Source organism: Camelus ferus, chromosome 1, assembly GCF_009834535.1.
Source record: "Camelus ferus isolate YT-003-E chromosome 1, BCGSAC_Cfer_1.0, whole genome shotgun sequence".
NCBI lineage: Eukaryota > Metazoa > Chordata > Mammalia > Artiodactyla > Camelidae > Camelus > Camelus ferus.
The window spans coordinates 85756298-85782082 of NC_045696.1; the positions used below are offsets into that span (position 1 = coordinate 85756298).

General features: G+C 28.6%; 1 protein-coding gene across 1 annotated transcript in view; it reads left to right on the forward strand.

Moving 5' to 3' along the window:
• The window catches only part of SI (sucrase-isomaltase), an 85177-nt gene that overhangs the window by 16062 nt on the left and 43330 nt on the right, over positions 1-25785 (forward strand). The window contains 15 exon segments of the mRNA XM_006183825.2: positions 262-387; positions 1181-1312; positions 1402-1521; positions 3218-3331; positions 7776-7860; positions 8783-8900; positions 10703-10874; positions 13743-13859; positions 15825-15979; positions 16824-16908; positions 17689-17745; positions 18632-18756; positions 20350-20438; positions 22875-22924; positions 23911-24081. Coding sequence (XP_006183887.2) covers positions 262-387; positions 1181-1312; positions 1402-1521; positions 3218-3331; positions 7776-7860; positions 8783-8900; positions 10703-10874; positions 13743-13859; positions 15825-15979; positions 16824-16908; positions 17689-17745; positions 18632-18756; positions 20350-20438; positions 22875-22924; positions 23911-24081 — 1716 coding nt within the window.

The window sequence follows — 25785 nt, forward strand, 5'->3', positions numbered from 1 at the left end:
TTAAAGTGCTACCTTTCTAGTTTTTTTTTTTTAACATAAAATGAACAAAAGATGAGTGACAGACATACACTTGTTAAGTGTTTCATAACAACATTTTAACAGACTATCCATGACACATTTTAGAATGCAGATAACACTAAATCTTTGTTTAAATATGTAGTTAAACTCAAATCCATACTAGAGAAGTAACAATAAGGAGCATATTAATATTAGTTTCTAATGCTCACTACAGAAACTAATAAAATATCCATTTACTTCAAGCTCATTGGACGACCAGCAATGCCAGCATATTGGAGTCTTGGATTCCAACTGAGTCGCTGGAATTACAAGACACTTGATGTAGTGAAAGAAGTGGTGCAAAGAAATCGAGAAGCTGGCATACCATTTGTAAGTGGGATGATAGATTTGTGAGAGTATACACCAAGTTAAATATTGTCACGTAAGAATAAGTATGGGAAACTGTCAGGATTACCATATATGTTATATATGGTATATATACGTATATAGAGAGTATAGATAGATAATTAAGATTCATTTTAATGATAAAGTACACTTTATGTCCATTTGCAATGCCCACGCCTACCTGAATTTTGAGAACTGATTATGATTTATACTAAAATAGAACATATGTTTAAATGTGAACAAAATTATATTCATTTTTTAAACAGACTTTATTTTTAGAATCTATATACTTTTTAATGTAGTAAAAATTTAATATGGGGGAAAGGTGTAGCTCAGTTTGTAGAGTGCTTGCTTAGCATGCATGAGGTCCTGGGTTCAATCCCCAGTACCTCCATTAAAATAATAAGTAAATAAATAAGAACCTAATTACTTCCCCCCAAAATAAAAAATAAAAAAAATTGACAAATAGAATTAAAAAAAATAAAAGTTAAAAAAATTAATGTATTTTATGTAATGTGTAGGTTTTTGATTTTTATACAATGAACCCTTTATATGTGGGTTTATTATATGTATGACAATACATATCCAGTAATCATAACTGAAATACATGTGAATAATCACTTAATGCTTTTGTACTTCAGAATTAGAAAATCTTGTTTTATAAACTATATCATTGCATCTTTAGTGAAATAAAAGGGATACAAGCTCATTTACCTTTTAATTGTTGTAGTTATAATACTAATTCATTAGACTTGAAATATATTCTGCTAATTTTCAGGATACACAGATCACTGATATTGACTATATGGAAGATAAGAAAATCTTTACTTATGATAAAGTTGCATTTAATGGGCTCCCTGAATTTGTTCAAGATTTGCATGACCATGGGCAGAAATATGTCATCATCTTGGTAATGACTGATTATATATGAATACATTTTTAGTATTTACACATTTATAGATTAATAGATTTTCTATAGTTTCTTCTTTCTATTGTTAGGACCCTGCAATTTCCATAGAGAAACGTACCAATGGAGCAGCATATGAAACCTATGATAGGGGAACTGAACAAAAAGTGTGGGTAAATGAGTCAGATGGGACTACAGCAATTATTGGAGAGGTAAATTATGATATTCACTAATATGTTGCTCCAATTTTCTATTGTGCAACAACAAAGTTTTTCAAAGTGTGTTTGTGTGTGTATGTATTTGCTCTCAAATCTGGATTTGATATAATAATTGCATTGAGAAATTTTAGAGGAAATATTCCACTTAGCTCTAAAACAGTTTTTGCAAGAAGACAATTTTCAATTATGTAAGCAATTAAAACTAATGGTAACAAAATATGAGATAAATTTAGATTATTATAAAAATTCTGATAGTTTGATATGAAATAATTACATATATAAATTGAGTATTTACATGCAGGTTATTAAGATTTATGGTTTACATCTTCATAATAGAATTGTGAGATAGCTATGATTAAAATTATTGCTTTACATGTGAAAAAAGTGAATTTAAGAGAGATAACTTTCTTCATATCACAGAACTAATAAGGAACACTATCAGAAAACTGCCTTAACTTCAAAAGGCATAATTTTAAACCAGGATAACTATTCTTTTGGAGACAACTTTGTAAGACATATCAAAAACCATCAATATCTAGATACACTGACTTGATAATTCCACTTCTGTAATTTAGTCAAAGGAAATAAAACAGGAGAAATTATCAATTTATAGAAACATATTTATTGTAACATTGTCTACAATAATAAACACTATCCTAATCATCACTTTTTTAAATCACATTCATCAAAGTTAAAATTTCTGATGAAAGCTTTCCTCAAATAATTATGAGTTCCATCAGGAATCAAAAACCAATATTCCTCCTCATAATGCCCAGTAATATCTCACAAAATACATTTTGTTAAGACCTGTTCTATTGAATTTGGATAGATCAGATTGCCAATATACATAATTTGGATATAAAACAGTATTAATTATCCTAATACATTTGAAATTGAATTTCTGTTGCCTAATATCATTATGTTAAATTTTAATTAAAATAATTTCAAGAAGCACAAATCATAAAGTGGAAGCATTGTATATGTAATGTTTAATAACATGGACTCAGATATAAGATTGTCTAGGTTTGAATTTCTTTTGTGCCACTTATTAGTAGTGTGACTGTGAAAATGTTATTCAACTTCTCTGTTCATCCCTTATTTCATCTGTACAAGGAGTTTAATTATACTGCCTATCTCATCTGTAAAGGGATGATAAAAATAGTATCTATCCCCTAAAGTTCTAGTGAAGATTTAATGAATTAATAAGTATAAAAATAATTGGGACAGTACTTAGTACACAATAAGTGTCATATTCTCATTTGTTAAATAAAAAATAAATACGTAAGGAATTCTCTTGCTTAAATTTCTTGGGAAAAAAATGCCTTTGGAAATGAACTAGTGTGCTTTATTTTATCAGACAATGACTATTATATAGTTTTTGTTTGTTTTTTAACTTAGCCTACTAGGATGCCAAGAAATAAGTTTAACTGAAGTCAAAAATAGCAGCTTCATTCCACGTTCTTATATTTTTCCCTTCTTAAATGCTTCATGTTCTCACTTTCTCTTTCTTTTCTTTAGCTACTTTCCCTTACATGCACTTTAAAATAGGCCTGAAATTATTATAAATATAGATAGTACATGAGTCATTGTAACTTTGATAACTTTTAACTCTTTACTTAGTTCATTTGAATTTTTATTTATTTATGTTTCCTTTTATTTATGTATTTGTGTGAATGATCTGTTCTTCCAGGTATGGCCAGGATTAACAGTATACCCTGATTTCACTAGTGCAAACTGCATAGAATGGTGGGTAAATGAATGCAACCTTTTCCATCAAGAAGTGAATTATGATGGACTTTGGATTGTAAGTAGTCATTTGAGACCTGTGATTTTGGACAATGAATATAGATTTATTTTTCCATAAAATAATTACTAAGTTGCCAAGATATATTTTATAATGTATTGAACTTAAAAATAATGTTCTTATTATATTTTTCCAGAATGTATAGATCTCATACCTGTCATGTTCATGGGTTAGAAAAATAATAAAAAGTTAAAACTCTAAATTGAGGTCTGCAGTAGTCAAGCAATTGCAGCAACATGGACCTGAATAAGCCCTCACCCTTTAGAAACTTTTTTAGTTAGTTATGAAATAGAACACATCAAGATTGGCAATAGGTTAAGTGTTTTATCTCAAGGTAAACAATAACAACAGCAAATAAAATTCTAGATTACTGGCAAAGTTATTAAAGAAAAATACTAATGTTTAAAAATTTCTTTGGATGAAGTTTTATATCTGTAGCTATTGTTGCCTGCCACTAAATTTATTATTTAGAATAATGCTATATGATAGTTAACAATTTAGTGTCTTTTGTTATGGAAACTATAACACCATTTGGGAAATGAAACTACTGGTAACCCTAGAATTCTGTATTCCAGAAAAAATGTATAATAAGCCTGAACACAGAGAGAACACCAAGGATGTTGTTCAAAGTATTACAACTGCCCAGAATTTTGGAAGGGGATATAATGGATGTCTAGAAATAGCTATATTTTCTTTGACTATTTAGGTCACAATACCTCTACTTTCCTGAAGTGCTCATTATTAATTCAGTCATTATTTAAATTATTCATTTAATCGTTTCAATTATTTATTTATTTAATCAATTAAAACTATTTATTTTGCACCATCATGACAACATGGAGTTGAGTAAGTTAGGAAAATCTTCAGAATTCCTACAATTGGTAGTAGAATGAAAATGGAGAGGATTTAGTCATTTGATGCAAAATTAGTGAGATTGCAATGATGATACCTAGCTTCTGGTAGAAATAACAAAAAAAAAAATTGTAATCTGCTCTTGAGTTTTGTTTTTAATTTTTGCTCCAATTTCAATGAACTATTTAATTTAAATTAAAGGTGCTTTTCCCTTTCTTTCTTTCTTTCTTTCTTTCTTTCTTCCTAACTTCCTTCCTTCCTTCCTTTCTTCCTTTCCTTCCTTCTTTCCTTCCTTCCTTCCATCATCTTTCTCTCTTTTTTTCCTTCCTTATTTCTTTCTTTTTCCTGCATAAGAAACAGTTTGAGTCCTTTGGAGCAGAGTTAGAAGTATAAATGACACCTAGGAATAGTGAAAGAGAATCTGATTGTACTATATAGAAAGATAGAATGCTCCATTTCCTGCATTAATTGAAGACCGAAATACATGATTCATCTCCAAAGAGAGGAAGAGGATGGGAGGAAGAGGAGCATCTGAGAAAGGCAGGGTAGTTATGATTCTAACACAGAAGCATTGTGACTCATGCTTTAAAAAAAACCCAAAACACAACATAATAATCAGTATGATTTCATAGGTCAGTAAATATCACTGAATTAATTATACTATGTATAAGCAGTAGATATTCTGCTTCCAGCTTTTTCTTGAATAAGTACCGAATTCTGCTGCTATGTTGTTTCTCTAATACTTTCACTTTCTTCAGATTATTTTTTCTGATTGAAAAAATACATAGTAAAAAAAGTGTTATTTAAGTGATGAAATTTTACTTTCATGTCAGATTCTAAAATAGTTTTATAATTTACTAGATTTCTAATTTAGGTTCAATGCTAAAGCTTTTGAACTTTAAGTTTAAATCACTTCAGAAAATGATAGCTTAATTGTAATTATAAAAGTAGATTTTGCATATAAACATGTTACACTTGAATTCTCTTTTTTTGTATCATTCTTAAGATAATTTCCTAATATTTGAGAAATAAAAGCCTACTGTATTTGGTATAATTAAGACTGAAGCTGAGGTTTCAAAATAAAAGCATTAGTCAATATTTTTAAAATTCAAAGACCATTTTCATTTTTCTGAAAATATAAGTATGTTTTTGTGATCATGTTACTATTATAATTTTACTCTTTAAAATCTAAAAGCAGAATTCTTCTATAATAAAGTGTAATAAGTTAATGTATAGTATTGGGAAACAAAATTCATTGAGAAGATATAGCCAAACATTTATATATCTAAATAATTGAGGCTTAATTTCTCATATTCCCTCTACATTTTATAAGATTTTTATAAAAATTGAAATATTTAAAATTTTCTATGAAAATAGGGTTATTTTTATTTAGATTTAGTTTAAATGTGAAGTTATGGAATGCCACCAGCCTTTTATACAGTTTTCAATGGATTTTGGTGACAATGGTGACAATTCCTAGAAATGGTCATTACTAGATTTGAGATGATTTGAATGGTACTTGAATATCTGTAGGTGTACTTACTATCAATCCACTGAGTCCTTTGCTTCACAACTTAGAATACTTTGAATCTACTGACTGTAATATTGAAAATATTAATCAAATTCAGTTTTACATGACATTAAATAAGTGTAGCATCACTAAATCATTTGAATAGGTTAGGGAAAATATTTTCAGAATTTTCAAAGATGCAAAAATACAAAACACATTAAAAGAAATACTAATAAATTCTGTTAAATTATGAGTAGTAAGTTTAACCTGTTAAAAATACATTTTTGCCTTATAGACAAGACATTTTAATAAAGGATAATCAGATGTCTGATGTTATATTTGTTGCAAAATATGGTTAAAATCATGTAAAAGTGTTTAAATTTTATTTTAAATCGTTATTATATTACATTTTAAATATTTTATTTTTATTCTTAAGCTACATAAATAATGTCTATCTTGAGTGAATGCTGGAAGAGCTTGCGAATTTTATTGCAAGTTTCATAATTCAATTAGAATATATAATTCAAATAGAATAACATTAATTTCATAGTTAAGTGCCTTGTCATTGTATTTCCTCAGTGAATATTATATGTTAGAGGTATTAAAATGGCTTAGAAAAAGATTCTTAAAATTTAAAATAATGCAACTCAATTCCAGTTATGAGTTTCAGTAGTTAAAGCTGTTTTTTAATTTGATTCAGTTGGTGCATTCATGAAGAAAAAAATACTTAGGTTCAACTAAAACTATTGACTGTACAACTATAGTATGTCTTTGTATTAATTTTACTGGAGATAGGAACACAAATTAAACATCAGGTAATTTCAGTAAATGAATTTAAAAATGAATATATCAGTAAATTTCAGTAAACAACCCCAATGTATACTTTAGAAAAACTACATAATTGTCATTCTTTGTGATTACTAAGAAGATATTTAGGAAATGGAAACATTTACCTTTTAAAATCTGTATCACAATGAGAAATGTATTCTTTTCTCCCTTGAGCAGCCTTAATTTCTCACATTAATTCCATCTGGGCATGATGTGGATGGGAGAAGGGGACAGTGTTAGAGAGAACATTCTTTTCTGAGGATAACAAAATTAACAAGGCACTTAACTGAGTGTGATGCCTTTGTGAGAGCTGACAACATATTACAGAGATGTGGGAAATAAGGCTCAAAATGTACAGAAGTCATTTGGTGCAATTAACAGACGAGTAAGAAATACATATTTCTTGGCCATGTGTAGTGTAATATATGATTTTACATGAATTATCCGTTTTTCAGTCTAAATATTTTACATAACTTGTTATGCGCATAGAACTAGTAAATAGCAAGACAGTATTGGGGCCTCAGTTTACATGGCAAGAAAATCCATAAACACAATACCCCACTATAATAATCTCTGACTCCAAGAGATGTTTAGGTCACTGGTTCTCACAATGTGACCCAGCAGCCATAGGGTTTCTTGAGACTTTTCCAGGGATTCAATAAGGTCAGAAACTATTTTCATTAGAATACTAAAAAGCTATTTGCTTTTATTCACTTTCATTCTCTCATGAGAGTGTAGGACTTGTGGGCTAGGCAGAGTGCAATGCCTAGCTGCTAGCAATGCACATCATAGAAGCTAGATATATGCCAGCGAAACTAATAAACTATGTTGAATAAATGAATGTGCTGGAACTATGTACAATAATAGACTCACAGTGAAAATACTGATACAACTATTTGGAAAAGACAGTTGCTTAATACTTCTAATGTAATTAGTGCTTTATAGGTATAGTTAAAACTAGGTAAATGAAATACATTTTGGTTGTATATAATTCCTTATTCTATCTAAAATACCTCTCTTATCTGGTATATACATGCATGCAAAAGCAAAAATATTTTTCTAAGTATAATGACTTGTCGATACCCAGAGGTAGATCAGATAGTGGGTATAGTTAAGCAAGTTTGCAGGTTGTCATCTAGGACTTATGGAACATAATGGTTGCCCTAGGTAAAATGTTTGCAGACAAACAGAGTTTTTGCTTCTATAATTTATAATTACTTAAAATCTGCTGTTCTTTATCTTATATCCACTCAGGACATGAATGAAGTTTCCAGCTTTGTTCAAGGTTCAAAGAAAGGATGCAGTGACAACAACCTGAATTATCCACCTTTTACTCCTGGTAAAGTTTATTTAATTATCTCTTTACCATTAACTGAGGATAACTGTCCTTATTTACTGGTAAATTCCAGAGTATATTATTTCCAAAATCACAAACTTTTATATAATTTTAAGAGCCTGAAATACATGTGTGTTTTTTTGTTTATTTGCTTGTTTTACTTTTGGCCAAAATATTTATGCCTAAGAAATGGAGCATACTTCTAAATTTTGGTGTAAAATATTGATTTATGTTTACCACTGATGAATTGCCCATTATTAAATAATTAATGAAGACAAACAGAATTTGTTTGAAATCATAATTTAAGTGACCATTTTTTTTTCCATGAGCACTTTGCTGTAAGTCGCTGCAGTTTATTAGATGTACCTAATATGAAGAGTTACATCTCACGTATTCTAAGAACCTCTTTTCACCATTAAAATTGGGTAAAACTTTTACCAAACAAAAATAGGTGATCTTAGGGGAATATATCACTTTAAGGCAATCTGAAGAAAAATAACAATAATTGTCACAACATCATATATGTCTGCAAATTAAAGCAGAAAAACTGAAAAGCAGAGATTTAAATGATTTATAATTGTGTGACAGGTCTGCATGTATGTAATTAGATTATATTTAAATAAATTATAAAGCTTTCAAATGGGTCTGTAGTTACATGATTTACAACACAGATGGATATATTTCTATACACATGTTAAAGCCTATTTTTCATATGATTGTAATTAGGAAATGGAATATTTATTACTATAGTGCAAATCTAATGGTTAATCAATATGAGTGGAGACCTAATTGGAACTTGGTGTAAATTGTCAACTTTCATTATTTTTAACTAAATATGATATTACATAGCATGTCATTTAAGGATTATAAAGTTTAAAATGGCAAAATATTTCTTAAGAAATATTCCTTTTATATTTTTTCTAAGATATTCTTGACAAACTCATGTATTCCAAAACAATTTGCATGGATGCTGTGCAATACTGGGGGAAACAATATGATGTTCATAGCCTCTACGGATACAGTATGGCCATAGCCACAGAGAAGTAAGTGCAGTTTCACTCAGAAATCCCTTTCATAATTATTGCCTGATGTATATTTGGTGATTTACATATATTTGGATAATAATAAAAGTAAAAAAGCAAAGAAAGATAATATTTTCATAGTAAAAAATTAGAACATTAAAAACATCACTTCTTTTACTAATATTCACAAATTTGGAGCTTATTTATTAAGAACTATCTGGTATATGTATTTAGCTGTAATTCTGTTTTATTGTATAGATTTATCCTTTCAAATTTTGATTCAGTTTGCTATCTCTGAATATTTGTTCTAAGCATGAACCTCACAACTGGCCTCAGAGAATGGTGCTTCTAGAACAAACCTTTATTTTTTATAAACAAGGGTTTCAACTAAAATGTAGTTTTTTATTTAGTATCTCAAAAAGGAATTTTCTAATGGACTATGTTAATTGTATATTAAAAAGCAACATGATTACCTCCCCCCACCAAAAACAACAAAAAAAAAGCAAGATGATACAAAACAAAGGAAAAGATCAATCATATGTTGATTGCATACTATTTTCCAAGCATTGTAAAAGGATCTATGATGCAACAGTCAATAAAGCCTAGATTCTAGGTCAAGAAATTTTAAATTTTCTCACAAACAATTGTGATCAAATTTTAATACAAACTCATGTTTGGTCCCGAATCATACCATGATACCAAAAATTTTATACACTGTCTTCATAGTGTTTATTTACTTCACTTAAACTCAGTTGAGCATTATATATCATAGTGCATAAGTAAATAAATTTTAGAAAAGAAAAAGCAACATTGTAGTTCATATTATAAAGGTAATATTATAGAAAAAGCACCTGAGAATATTATTATATTTTTACTATGATAGTGTAGATAATTTTATATACTAAATTAATTTTTGTCTCCTTGTTCTGATTATTTTCTAATTATGGAAAAAAAATTGTCAGCAATATTCAGGTATCAACAGAAGTGAGATGAATAATGCTCGTATTTGTTGATGGTGAACTTCTTGAAACAAAATAAAATGCCTTTCAAATATGTAAATTTTATTTCAACATTGCTTGCTAATATTTGAAAATGCATGCATTAAGACATAAATAACATCATTGTGCCACAAAAATGTCTATCAGTTTCAAATTCTGATTATCACATTTTGTAGTATAAAGAGATTTCAATGAGTTTAAATCATACATTTCAAAAACAAATACTGAGTAGATACAAAAAGTACATGTTTAATTTGGTAGAAAAAAATCACTCATAAGTTTATTTTCTGTATCTGTGATTCTGTCTTTGTTTTGCAAATAAGTTCATTTGTATCATATTTTTCTAGATTCCACAGATAGTTATGATGGGATGGGATAAATTGGGAGTTTGGGATTTGCAGATACTAACTACTATATAAAAATAGATAAAAAACAACAGGAAACTGTATTCAATATCTTATAATAGCCTATAATGAAAAAGAACATGAAGAGGAATATATATATGTATATATAGAATCACTATGCTGTACACCAGAAATTAACACATTGTAAACCGACTATACTTCAATAAAAAAGAAAGAAAATTATTCAAAGTCTAGATCATTTCTAAAAGATTTCTTTTCTCTCTGTTGATTCAAATGTATTTAACTAAGTAAATATTGATAGCTAAATATGGAATTGATATAATATATTGATAAAATGGTGGCAAATAATATGGCTTGGCTCTAGGAAATGTAATATATGAATGTAAAATTAAGATATTATAATTGATAAATGTCAGTATTTTAAAATAAATGTTATTTATTAATTTAATTTTATTTTTAGAGCTGTACAAAAAGTTTTTCCTAATAAGAGAAGCTTTATTCTCACCCGGTCAACTTTTGCTGGAACTGGAAGCTATGCTGCACATTGGTTAGGAGACAATACTGCTTCATGGGAACAAATGGAATGGTCTATTTCCGGAATGCTGGAGTTTGGTTTGTTTGGAATGCCTTTGGTAAGCAGTTTTATACAATGTTATTCATAAAAACAGTAATTACACTTAATTTTGTAATTTTATCTGAGTGACTTTTGGTAAAATGATTCAAGATATGTGACAGAAGATTTCAATCTTTATTCTTAGAGAATTTACGAGAAAATTAAGAATGTGGATGATGACTACAACATTCAAGCTATTAAAGTGGGAATGAACAAAATTCAATCAAGTCAAACTAATTCATGAAACAAATATCAATATAAACAAGGCATAGAAAAAGCTTACATAATAAATATAAAGTACCAGAGAAAATGTTAAAGGAAAATTCACATTTGAGATCATAATAAAAGTAAATGTCAAAAGTCTAGATATATTTAAAATACTACATAATCAGTTTAGGTTAAATATAATAAAGCTGTTTCTCCTATTTAAAAGATAAAATAAAAGGACAGAAAAATGTATATGAGGCAATTCTAAACATAAAAAATCTGGTAAGTCCCTATATGAAACAAAGAAAAAATATACATTGTTGATATTCAACACTAAATAGAGCCATTACATAACAAAATAAATTTAGAATATCTAAGAAATCATAGTAATTCTTTATTCCTTCTTTCATATACATTGAACAAATTGAAAACCAAAAACAAACCAAACAAACAAAAGAAAAGCTAACCCACACTGAGTTTTGAATTTGGAAACTAAAAAATAATACATTATCAAATGATTCACCAAAATAACTGAATGGAAATGGGAAGAAAAATCTTAGAACTGAATGTGAACAATTTTATTTCATATCAAAACTCTGGGCTATCAGCTAAATTCATACTTAAAGGAAAAATTTTAGCCTTAAATGCTTAGATTAAAAATAAGAATGGTTAAATATTAGTGAAATGCATGATTAAGAATGCAGAAAGAAAAATCAAATAAAGCTGTAGGTAGTGAAAATAAGAGAAGAAATGAATGCAATGAAAACAATGTCTTTAGAGAAAAATTAACAAAGTTGAAGTACAAAGGTGTCTGAAAATTGAATAAAGTTACAAATTAATGGCAAATTTTGTTGAAAAAAAGAAGAAATAAGCAATGTTACAATGTATTTCAAGATAAGTTGTTAGTGTAGCAACTGATTAATAAACAATAGCTAAGAATAAATATTAAAACCAAGTGTAGGACTTTTTTGAGAGAATTTTAATAACTAAATAAATTAAAGATATACCATGTTTATGGATAAGAAGTCTCAAAATATTAGAAGTATGCATTCTCCCCAAACTATTGTCCAAATCAGCGATATTCCAATTTAAACTAAAGGGAATTTGGAGAACATAAAAGAATATTCTAAACTTCATGAGGAAGACAGTACAATTTAAAGAAGTAGAAAAGAGCACAAGGATTTACCTTACCAGATAAAACAGTAATATAGCACAGTGATACTTAACTGTGAATATTCAAATAAATTAAGATGACAAAATAAGACATGGGTCCATGCGTTAATGAAAATGCGTTTAATGATAGCACTATCACTGTAAATCAACCATTCATATGAACAAATGATTATCCGTTTAAGAAACCAAATAAAATGGATCCATGTCTCACACTGTACACAAAAATCAATCCCAGATGGACTAAAGACCTACATGTGAAAAGTAAACTTTAAACATCTAAGAAGAAAATATAAGTGGGTAAGTTTTTGACATAACGTTAAAAGAAAAATTTCTTAAACAGAACATAGAAGGGACAAATAATAAAGAAGCAAATTTGATTTCAACTAAATGAAAACTTCTGTTCATCAAAAGTCTATTTTAAAAAGTTAAAAATAAAATGTTGCCTACTACTGGAATTTATATTTTCAATTCATATAGCCAATAAAGGATTAGTATTTAATTTGAAGTAAATTTTGTAGAAGATAAAAACAATAGAAAAATTAAAAAGAATATAAATAGGCTATTCTATAAGAAGAGAAACCCATATGGACTCAATACAAATATGAAAATTTTTTCTGCTTTTCTTATAATTAGAGGAATGCAAGAAGTTTGGTAAGATATATTGTATATATAGGTGGTAAAAATTAAAAGTCTAAAAATATCAAAAATTGTCAAGAAAATGAAGCAATTGGAAATTTTATGTATTGTTACTGTGATTATAAATGTTTATAACCAGGTTTGATTAAACAATGTACATTTCCAATAAATCAAAAAAAAATCCTATGTAGATATATGTACTACAGAATAAGTAAATTTTTTACATATTCAGAAAGAAACCAATACACACATTTCATAAAAGTATATTTTATAGTGATAGGATCCCATAAAATACAGAACTACAGCTACATTAACATAATTAAATCTCACAAAAATAATGCTTTGTGAGAAAAATGAAATGCAGTGTAATGCATTCAACATATAATTTATATAAAGTGAAAAATCATGTAAAACAATGTTATATATTGTTTATAGATACAAATGTACTATTTTGAAAAAAAAAAGAAATGCTTGTAAACAGTAAGTACTTAATTAAGGGTAGTAGTTTTTTCTGGAGGGTCCTTGAAGAAAAAGGAATGCAATTTTATATGAGTATATATCTGGCAATTTTTTTTTTTACTCTTTTATTCCTACACTAATATATTATCAATGGGAAAAATCAAATCATAGGATGTGAGCCTTGGATTAAGAAGCAAAACATTTTACTAATACAATTTCAGCTTTATACATTAGAGGCAAGTATATGGCAAAAATGGAAAATAAAGAAACTAGGCTAAGGAAGAGTGTGTGAAGACAGTAAAACATAAAGTTCCTAAATAGTGCAAATTAATCATTTGAGGCATAAAATGTGATGTTCTGGGCAAATCTGAGAATCTATACATGATAAATTATATATATATATATAACTTAGGTTGGAGCAGATATCTGTGGATTTGTGGCTGAGACCACGGAAGAACTTTGCAGAAGATGGATGCAACTTGGGGCATTTTATCCATTTTCCAGAAACCACAATGCTGATGGATATGAGGTAAATGCCTCCTGTTTTTCATGTTTCAATATAAAACACAAGTCTATTTTTAGCAATGTACTTAAATTTATATCTATAGAGGATCTGGGCTGAAAGTTTGTAGCATAATTCTTAAAGAAGAATTAGAGCTTATCTTCTCAAGGCCTATACATATTTTGTATATTAGAATATGGTCTAATAAGGAAATCATAGAACATAATATAGTCACACCATAAATATTTTATTCAAGCCTAAGGCATGTATATTTTCAATTAAAGCCAAAGATTTTTGTGAGTCTAAATTCTTAGATTCTAACAATATAAATTCCAGGTGACTTTTCTTCCATGAAAAAATATAATATACTATTAAGGATTTCTAGTTTTTGTTTCATTAAAGATACACAAGAAATTAAAGATATTGGAAAGCAGTTTGAGTCCAGAATCTTTCTATAATAAATAAAATTGGAATGACAGGTGGGGAAAAAATAAAACTAACACATTTACAACATGCATCTGAACCGATGGGGAGCTATTTTACCAACCCTGAGCACTAAGCATGCTGTAGGTTCTCATAGGCACATTTTTCAGAGGGAATGGGGAAATTAGGTGAAAACATAAGTCAACTAAGTGCATGTTGGTTGAGAAATTATTCACTCTTCACACAGTGGGGTTTAATTCTGTTTGAGAAGAGGGACAACCACTCAGAGCTCAGCCTGGAAGGAAGCATGATAGTACAGAAGTAAAAGGTATAAATTGAATGTTAGTCACTTGCTAAACTGCCTAAATGATGCTTTCAAGAAATGTGTGTTATTGGGAAATCTTGGTATGAATTGCATTATACTCTATGTTTATTTCTGTCCTCCAAAAAAGTAGATGCCAAGGCAGAATTAGACATGTTAGAGATTTACTGGTGAAAGGAAATGCTTGTGAAGGAAAAAGGAAAGGAAGCAGGAGAAGGTGGAGATAGCCTTCAGATCACAATCCAGGTCTGAACCTGATGAAGATATAGGCAAAGAAGGAGGTTTGATTGGGAGAGTCACATACTACAGTCCAGGTCTAAGGAAGCCTCTGTCAGCCCCGTGGGGAGACTCCAAGGCAAAGTTGGCCACTGGAGGAATCCTATATCTCCCAGGAATGGGCCTGAACAGTAGTCCTTCACTGCTCATTGATTAATTGGGAGCAGCCAAAGGGAAATATGGCTTTAGGGTAAATATGATGGTGAATCCAGGGAGGCAATAGCTGGTACCCTCAGTTAATTTTGTTACCCATAACAGGCAATCTCAGTAAATTGCTCACATCGTTACACCTTGGCTGAGAGAGTCAGTTGATCTTGCTTGGGCTCAGCAGGGAGGCTGTCCTTCAATTTGCAAGCCTACAGGCTGGCCAGGCAGCTCTGTTCCCCTTATCCCTGGGCTAGCTGACCACCTGGGCTTATCGTTCTAATGGCAATGGAAAGGGACAAGGCAGCAAGTCCTCATGTAAGCACATTTCAAACCCTTCCTTGAAGGTGAAGGCGTCACATGTACTTAGACTCCATTGGCCAGAGTATGTCATGTAACTGAGCACAAAGTCAAGTGGTGGGGCAGTACACTCCACCTTTAGAGGTAGAGACTGCAATGTTTATGTAAAAAATTATGTATGCAAAAATTGTGAGTACATGGAAGCATGAAAATTGGAACCAGTAATTCAATCTACCACAATAATAGAAATAAAGAATTCTTCGTTAAAATATTTTTTCATTTTCTCTGTGTATGTTTAAATGAGAGATGCCCACTTTACAATAAAGTTTAATTAATAATATATGTAAATGAATATATAAAAATAGAAATATTCGTATAATTTGATGATGGAAGTAGGAGTAATCACAACTTTTTATAAACAAGCTGAAAAGTATTCAATTTGATTTTCAAAAATGGATTAATGCTTCTATTTTAATTTTTATTCATATTCTAGCTTTCTTACTTCAATTCCTCTGTTTATCCCACAGCATCAGGATCCAGCATTTTTTGGACAGAATTCTCTTTTGGTTAATTCATCAAGGCATTATTTGAATATTCGCTATACCTTACTACCTTTCCTCTATACTCTGTTTTATAAAGCCCATATGTTTGGAGAAACAGTAGCAAGGCCATTTCTTCATGAGTGAGTATTATGTTCAATGTCTTTCAAATTATATTCAGACATATATTGAAAAATGAATGGAAGTAAATCAGATGTCAAGCAGATTTCTGCTGTTTGTTCTTACATTTGTATAAATGATTTGATGAATTGTGGAATGCTAGTAGTAAATATAATTAATTTGGTGAATTGGACAGGAATAATCTAGAAATGAAAGAATTATATAGAATTTAAAAGCAAAAGATATGTAGAATATATTAGAGAAATATCAGTAAGCAAGATGAAATACAGAATTATTAAAACATAATCATGCACATATTATGACAATTATCTAAATATAGATCGAGTATACTATCATAACAAAACAACAAATTGTGCTTGTTTTGTATATCTTGTCCAAAGAAGGACCTTCCCTCAAGAAATAACTAAAGATCCTTTCAATCCAAGTTAAAATGGGGGTTTATAAAGAAAGAGTTTAAAGAGAAGAAAGTAGAATATGAAAGATTTCTGACACTTTATGAACCTATCTTATAGGAGAAAATGAATTAGCCAGAACAATTGTTTACTACAGATAAAATTGAGCCTTATCATATATGATAGATTTTTTTTTGAGTCCCAAATGAACCAATTTCCTCTCCTCATCTCTCCCCACTTTCTCATCTCTCTCCCTTCCTTCCTGCCATTCTTTTTTTTGAGTGTTAGATGAACCATAAGGATGTAAGAACTGTTGATTCAAAATGACATATCAAACAAGTAAAATTAGAGTTAATAATTATTCCCAGGGAAAAACTTAAAAGATAAACCAAATGAGAGATTTGGATAAACTTATTTTTTATCTTTATATTGTAAACATTGTTGTTGTTCTTAGATTTTATGAGGATACTAACAGCTGGATTGAGGACACTCAATTCCTGTGGGGCCCCTGTTTACTTATTACCCCTGTCTTGAGACAGGTAGGTTTTACAATTTTAATAAATTTATTGCTTAAAGGGAACTTTGTGTAACCAAAGCCACACTAAATTACAAAACATTTGGATAATAAATTTTACTCAATAGACTGTTTCAGCCTGGTAAATGTCAAATTGAATTCTAAAATGTAGAAGAAATTTTGAAAAATTATAATAAATATATTAAGTAGACTTATGCTTTTCAAATATATAATATGTAACTGTAATTGGGGAGAAAATTATATACAATTAGTATTCTTCTCAAAAAGAGAACTATTTATGAAATCAAATCAAATCTTATAATAATAAGAAGAAACTCTCATTTAAGTAGACAGACATTAAAATTTTGCTATATTGTAAATAAAGGAGGACTTGAAAAACAGTAGATCATATGAAAATGTTGAAAAACAGTAGAATGAGATATTTGTTTTTAACCTATTACTTAAAAGTCTGTATGTCATGGAAATATACAGAAATGAATATGTTCACACTCACAATTACCATGTAGGTTATAATAGTACAGATGCGTGCATCCACTATTTTAATTGCCACTTAAATTCATTTCATTTTTGCTTTTGGAATATTTTATATTGTGATATTATCTTAAACTAGTAAAATAGTCTTTTGAATATTACTTACAGAAATATTTAAGTGTAACAATACAAAGAAGGTTTTATTTCCCTTCACTATGAAAATCCAACTTAATATTTGATGTGTTTCTCTTCTGTTAAGTACTGAAGTAAAAAAAAAATACATATGCATATAAATTATCTTGCTTTATTTTAGGGAGCAACTATAGTGAGTGCATACATCCCTAATGCTACTTGGTATGATTATGAAACTGTAAGTAACCTAATATAATAATAGACTCCAAAGTATTATATTATCCAACATCTGTAAAGGAAACTTAACTCCAAACACACAGCATATTTTATTTCAGTATTTGTTATTATTATTAAAATATTCTAAATTTTAACAATGTGTTAAAGTCTGTGCAGGTATATATACATTTTGTTGCACACGATTAATATGAAGTTATATTCTTTAGTATAAAGGCTTATCTGTTTTAAATTGTGGAAATAAAAGGTCAAGAGTAATTTTAGGAAGAAGTGGTAACTTATTTTAATACTTTTCCTATTTTACATACTTATCTTATAGCCAAAAAAACTGAGTATTGAGCTAATCATAAACATTTGTTTTTATACATTATATTGAAATGTTAGGGAAAGATTTTCATTTCAACCTTGAAAAGGCAACATAGCAGGATTCATACACACAGCCTATTTTTTTTTAATTCACCAGACCTTCTGAGAAGTATTTATTTTAAAGAGAAATATTTTGTATAGCATTTATATTTGCTAAGCAGGTTTATTTTATAAGAAACAGTGATGATTTAAAAATCCTTTCTAAAGATGTGGTTAACTTTAAATGAGAACAAAAAATAAAAAGCAAGGCTAATTAAGAATATTGTTAATTATTGTAGAAGAGAAATGGATTTCTCTATGTTGATTTTTTTTGATAAAGTGAACTTATTTTCCTATTGATTAGTTCAGCAAACTGAAAAAAAAGTTTTCTTTGAAAGTTAGAAAACATGATAATATTCATTAAAATGACATGAATTGCTAGTAATAAAAATTATTTATGTGTGTACATTCTATGCATAATTCTTGTGAAATGGGATTTAATATCCTTGAAATAATAAAAAATGTTTTTATCTTCCAAACATTAGGGTGCAAAAAGGCCATGGAAAAAACAACGTGTTGATATGTATCTTCCAGGAGACAAAATAGGATTACATCTTAGAGGAGGTTATATTATCCCCATTCAGCAACCTGCTGTCACTACAACTGCAAGGTAAAATGAAACAACATTAACTGAAATCTGAAATATAATTCAAGTTTTAATGTTTCATATTTTATTAAGAATCAAAGACTCATGTTTAGTTTTTTCACCAGAAAATATTTGACATATGTAAGGAATTCTTAAATATAACCATCATAGTTTTGAAAAAGAAGAATAAAATTGTGTATATTACTACAAATTTCTTGATTTAAAAAATGAACAGATTAGAAATTTATTTCCTGTGCCAAAAGTGTACTGACATTCTCTAAAGAATATGTATGATTAAATTGCTGATTCTTAATAAAAAATGAAATATTAAACTAAGTTATATAATTGATCAAATTGTAACTTTTTACATACTTGGGTTTTCAAAACATAAATGTCACAATGTTTTTCTTTTGGCTAAAATATTTTAAGTTAACAAATGAGGTAGATATCCTGTTTAGGTAAAGAACAATATAAAAACTAAGTTTGTCAGTAAGAATAAATTTCATAAATATTTAGAAAAAAAGAAGAAACTTGAAAACTCTGGTGCTTCACTTGGTAACATTCATTCTGGGCACCTGGACAAGAACATGTCATGTTGAGTCCATATGTATCCCCATCTTCTACAACACCCCAACAGAGAGACGCACTCTATTCCTTACCCTGCTGTATCTTCTTCATAGCATTAAGAATATCTGGAATTATACTGTTTACTTGTTCTTGTATGTAGTGAGTCTCTTCCTCTAGACTATAAACTCCATGAAGGCAGAAATGTGACTTTTCACCACTTTAGTCCCCAAACCAATAATAGTGTCAACCTATTATGGAATAGGATTCTTATTTTCTCTGAATATTTGTTAAAGAGGAACAAGTTACTGAGTGAATCAATGAGTGTTAGTAATTTCATTATTTTTGCATTCTAGAATTGGTTATTTTCGTACTGTAACTGTTTCATGACTATGTTCTCAAAAAAATTGGTTTTACTCTAGTGCTATATTGAACAAGAGAAACATTCATTTTGATGAGTGTATGGTGGAAGAAATATATTCTGTATAGAGCAGTTACCTGGACTCTATAGCTCCATGGGTACTATTTTAGGTTTAAAAACCTATAGTAATCTATAACTAAAAAAAAAATCATATGTTTCATTTCTCATGATAGAGTTAGCTTCATTTGTAAGATTATTAGAGATTCCACTTAGCACTTAAAAATTTTATCATATTATACTTCTCATTATTTTGTAACCTTGATACATTATAATTTAAGGTTAATTTATATGTGCCAAATACATGTTGAATTGAGCATTCATAAGATATATTTAATTTTATTGTTTGGATTGAAATAGTATCACATTGTTTCATTTTTGCAGATGTCTTGGCCTCTAAGAAATTCCATATTATTTACTATATTTATTCCTTTTATTTATTTTCCACGTATATAAATTATTTTTCTCATTGATAAATTATTAAAAAGTATAGACATGAATTTTATTAATATCAATGTTCTCATGTGAATGCAGAACTCCTACAAATCCATTCTGTTGAAATTGATTTATTTATAGGATATTTCACTATTACAAATTTATTTTTAATCATATATACACCCTAACTTGCTTAACAGCCGAATGAACCCTCTAGGACTTATAGTTGCACTAGATGAAGATAACACAGCAATGGGAGACTTTTTTTGGGATGATGGAGAAACTACAAGTAAGTCTCAAAGTGATATGCTTTTAAATGTTCATTTTGATGATGGGAAATTTTGCCTTCATTATAAAGTTGCATCCATTTAAAAAATGTGACAAGTTTTCATTTTTAATTTCTGTTTTTATCTATCTTAGGATTTTAAGTTACTTTATGGAGTTTAACATTGTTATTTAAATTATATATATTTAATTACAATATTTAGTTTTGCCTTTTTGTTCATTGTAAAAGTCTTTGACAAGCATAGATATCTTTATTTATTAGATTATTATTTTAATTAGTTAATAAATTCATAGATGTGTAAATTGCATCATATTTTTAACTATCTTAAATGATTATAGTGATTAAAATTAAAATTTTATTACTATAAAAGAAAACCAATATTAAAGCTTAAGTTAATTACTATCAAATTATTTAAGATAAGAATCTTAACATATAAATATTTCACAATTTATTTCAATTATTAAGTGTTTTTAATTTCATTTCATGAGACCCAAACTTGAGAATTCAGCACACCAAGGAAGTTAAAAAAAGAGTCATTTTTTTTTACTAATATCTAATTACACCATAGAAAATTTATGTTTGTATTTACTTAGTCAATTACAATTATCCTCATGGTTTAGATTTTTAAATCTTACTTCTTTTAATAGAGGGCTTTTAGGTATGTATTTGAAATATGTGTGTATAAAAAATTATAGTTTAGCTTCTATTATAGTTCACTAGTTCTCAGACGTATTAAAGAATGTCCTATATGCCTTTATACATAGTATATGAAACATCCAAATATCTCTAACTTAACTCCAAGAAGCTGTCTACTACATATGGATGTACTCTTACATTTGAAAATATGGAATCTGTGAAAAAAAAATCCTGTTCTTTTTAAAGTCTTATCTGTCTATAAAAATATAGATGATGACAATATATCTGCTCCACCATATAATGTATGTATGTATATGTATTGTCTTCCCCTTGTCAGTTGATGGTAATTTCATCTCTACAAGATGCCAAAAACTTTAGAGTTGACTCTCTTCTCTCACAGCCAAGGAGTTTCTCTTGGTAACACCTTGATCCAGGTTCTTTCATCAGCTCCAGTATTATTGTAACTACTTTTCATTTTAATTACTGTAGTAGCTCCCTAACAGATCTGTAGGTCAAAAGCTCTTGGCAGTCCCTTTTTACATTCTATTTACTACCTAGCAGATAGAGTAATCCTTTTAAAAGATGACTCAAATCATCACACCTCTGTTCAAAATCTTCTAATGATTCTCCATTTTACCCAGTTAGGAGCCACAGTCTTTACCGAGAAATAGAGTGGTCACCATGTCCCCCTGTACATTTTAAGCACATCAGCCTTCTTGTTCTTTCTCAAAGCCTAAGCACACTAGGTTGAGCTCTGCCATAAGAATAGGTTACAAGCATTTACCTCATAGAAATTCTATAAGAGTGGATTTCAGCAGAACTAAATTTTTTATAATTTTCAGTTAAAGAATGTTGTTGAGATAATATCTCTATTTGTAGCACATGGGACTTCTAAGGTTATTATTATTTCTCAAATTTTATAAATATTCCAAATGCATTCCTTTCTTTCTACTTGCAAAAATGTATATTGATAATTTACTTCATATAAGATGTTTAAAAATACGAGTCGTGATTTAATCAATCTGACATCTGTATACTTACATGTGTTAAAAAATTAAAAATCAGAATTTTCTGAATAATGAATCAGACATGCAAACAATAAAATGACTTTCAATTCAGATTCTGATTCAAATTTTATTTCTTAGTTTTAAGATTTTAAGAAAATTAATGTTACTGAATATACTGCACATCAATTCTAGGATTCCCTTTATATTTTTCACTCTTATTTCTTTCTAATTATTTTAGTTATAATCTTTAGTTTACTGTTAAAGAAACATGTTGATATAAAGTTTTGTTACATATATGATGCAGAAAATAGTTGTTTTCTTCCATTTTCCTTGTTAAAATTTATTTGAATCTTTAACATGTCTCCACAGTCACTCTTTCTTTCTTCAAATAATTTTTAAAAATTGAAAGATGCAAAAGAAAATTGTGGATTGTTGTATTCCTGAGATAAACTGAATGTTATATGGTTTACTAGAAAGAGATAAAATATCATTCAAAACAACAAATTTAGAATTATATGTATTTTACTGTAAGCTTTGCATTCTCTGAATTTCCATAAATATTTAGCAGTATTTGAAAAATCGAACTAGGCGAATATGTACTCATTATCTTTAATTCCTCAGAAAATAGGCTACCAAAATTGTTTCATTTGAAGATAATTAAAAATATAATCTATTTAATTTGCTTCCTTAGTAATTTCTGTTTTTTTCAAATTTCCTGTGTTGTATAACTATAAAAATAAAACAGAGAATTTAACATTACATTTTGTTCTGATAACTTTATTTTTTCCTATTTCAGATACTATACAAAATGGCAACTACATTTTATATACATTTTCAGTTTCTAATGTAAGCATTGTCCTTGGACACATAGTTAAATATATACCTTGTTTATATCTGGGTTATGCCTTTATTATGGACCTTCCTTGGAAAGATGTTTCATTTATCTCCAGAATTCGATGCAAAGAAATGCAGTGAACTGTTAAATTGCTAAATTATAAATAAATTACTGTAACTTATAAAATTTGAATATAATAGATGAGTTTCTGATAATGAAATTGATTCACGGAAATATTTAGACTTCTTGTAGCGCTATGTCTGATTTAAGCAACATGTCCTAGGAAAATAATTTTTGAAAATGTTTTAATTTATCAATCACTGCAATATTTTGTCATGGATTTGGAGTGAAAATAGTAAAACTATGCACAAGGTTAAATTTTGAATAATTAGTAGCAGTGATTTTTGTAGATGTTGGATTTCTTCATACATTCTTTTTTGCCAAAGCTAAGTTATTCTTCACTAATGTTAGGGCTAGAATGAGAAGGGATAAACACGAGTTGAATCATGCATAATTTCGATTATCTCTGAAAAAAAATTTAATGACATGTATACCAAAAATTTGAAAAGAGTTAACTAATAAGTATAATTTATATAGGGTACTTGAATGTGGAAAGCTGTTGAGAATGGAGGGTTAAATGATTGGTCCTTTTCCTATTATACTATATTATTAAATACTAAGTAATGCTATAATTAAATACTAAATACAAAATAACACTAAATTACTAGTAATATCAAATATCAAATAAATAAATTCTAATTTATGTGTAGGATAGAATATTTTATTAGAATTTTGTCTAATTCCTAAGTCCTCTGGCCTAGAATTTTTCACTTAGCAATTTTCATAAAAATATGTTTGGTTAATTACTTTTTTATTCAGTAAATATGCTATAATTTCTATATTTCTAGGACTGTAAGATTTAATCAATATAAATGTACACTTGTGCTATTTGTATTCTATGACTTTCTACTTGATATATTATATTCCTTTTTTTCAGAACAAATTAGATATTATATGCACACATTCATCATACCAGGAAGGAACCACTTTAGCATTTGAGACTATAAAAATCCTTGGGTTAATAGACACTGTTACAGAAGTGACAGTGGTGGAGGATAATCAACCAATGACAGCTCACTACAATTTCACTTATGATGCTTCTAACCAGGTAATCTTTTTAAGATACAATCTTTTAAGATATTTTAGCTGTCACATACTGTTAAATTTAACATTGTATAACCATTCAGGCTCTTGACTTTGTGATTTTTTTTCTTCATGATATATCCTTCTTTTCGATCCCTTTTGCTGCTGACATTCCAATATTTGGTCATTTCAATTTATGTTACCATGTCAAACTTAAGGGAAATCCATACTAATTCTCTCTTTCTCTTTCATTTTATCTTGGCTGTCACCAGTGAATGACTTCCTAATATTTTTATACCATTTCCCTAACCCTGAATTGTAACTTACCTATTGCATACAATAAAAATCTACATGTTTCAGTTTCTCATTTAAGACTTCTCTAAGGTGTTGATTTAATCTGTTTCTTCAGTCAGTCTTCCTGCTTCTCCTTTCATGAACTCTCTCTTCTTTGATACATCTAGTGCTTTTTTTCCCCAAAATTTTGTTTACACTCTTCCCTTCTAGTAATCCTTTTCTTATCCTGTAATTTTTGCTTCTTTCAGCAGGTGTACTAAAGAGGGAAAAGGAATGGCAGAATTGGGCTGAAATTCCAGCCCTGCAGTCAGTGCATTTAAGCATAATAAATTAATCTCTTGTTATCTCACCTTCCTCATCTGTAAAATGTAATATTTAATAATAAATGTTATTGGGTAATAAATTAATGTATTTTAAATGTTAGACAAAAATAATTTAAACATTGGAAGTGATTTTCATTGGTATTTGCTTTGCTACCATTCATATAATTCCTAATTATTAGTAATATCAGCATAAGTACTAAATTGCGATACAGAACATTTTCTATGGAGTATTTCTGTCTAACTCCTAAGCCTTCTGGCTCAGAGTTTTTCACTTAAAAATTTTCATAAGAATATGTATTGGTTAACTATTTTTTTATTTAGTAAAGACACTGTAATGTGTATATATATATATACACACATTATATATATATATATATACACACACACACACATTATATATATATATTCCTAGGACTGTAAGAAATAATCAGTGTAACTTAAATAATACAGGCTTATTGAGAACTTTATGACTCTAACAAAGATTATCAAGAGGGCATAATACAAAGTATTTTGGTTTGGTTTTTATAATCTCAGTTTATATTTTCTATTTTTATGCTTATGTAGAAATTTACACAGTTGTAGATACATGTTTCTAATTCTGCTGTGCTTAGACTGATATTTATATGAATTTTTATTCCTAAATTATTAAAGTTAAGTTAAATATAAATAAGTAAGCTATGCATATTATTCCCAAGGCATATAAACAATAACCAAACAAAAATTTACAATATTCCAATACTGGAAATAACTGTGTACTAGAATTTGTGTCTGTGTGTGTGTAAATAAATATATATATATATATATATATATATATATATATATATATATATCCTCCATATATAGAATGTGTGTATTCTATCCTCTTAATTTTTTTCTTTTTGTATAATACCGTATTATCTTCCCTCTAACTTGTCTCTCAAATATTTATAAGCAGTGGATAAAACTACAGAAATAAATAAATAAATATTCTCCTCCTCTGACTCTGGGAGCTTCCAAATAAACCGGAGCAGTCAATTTTTTCTTCGGTTTTTCTTCCTTGTGGGAATTAACATTTATTTCATACCGAGTATGCCCCAGGCATTGTGCTAGATGTATTAAATTTTATGTATTCT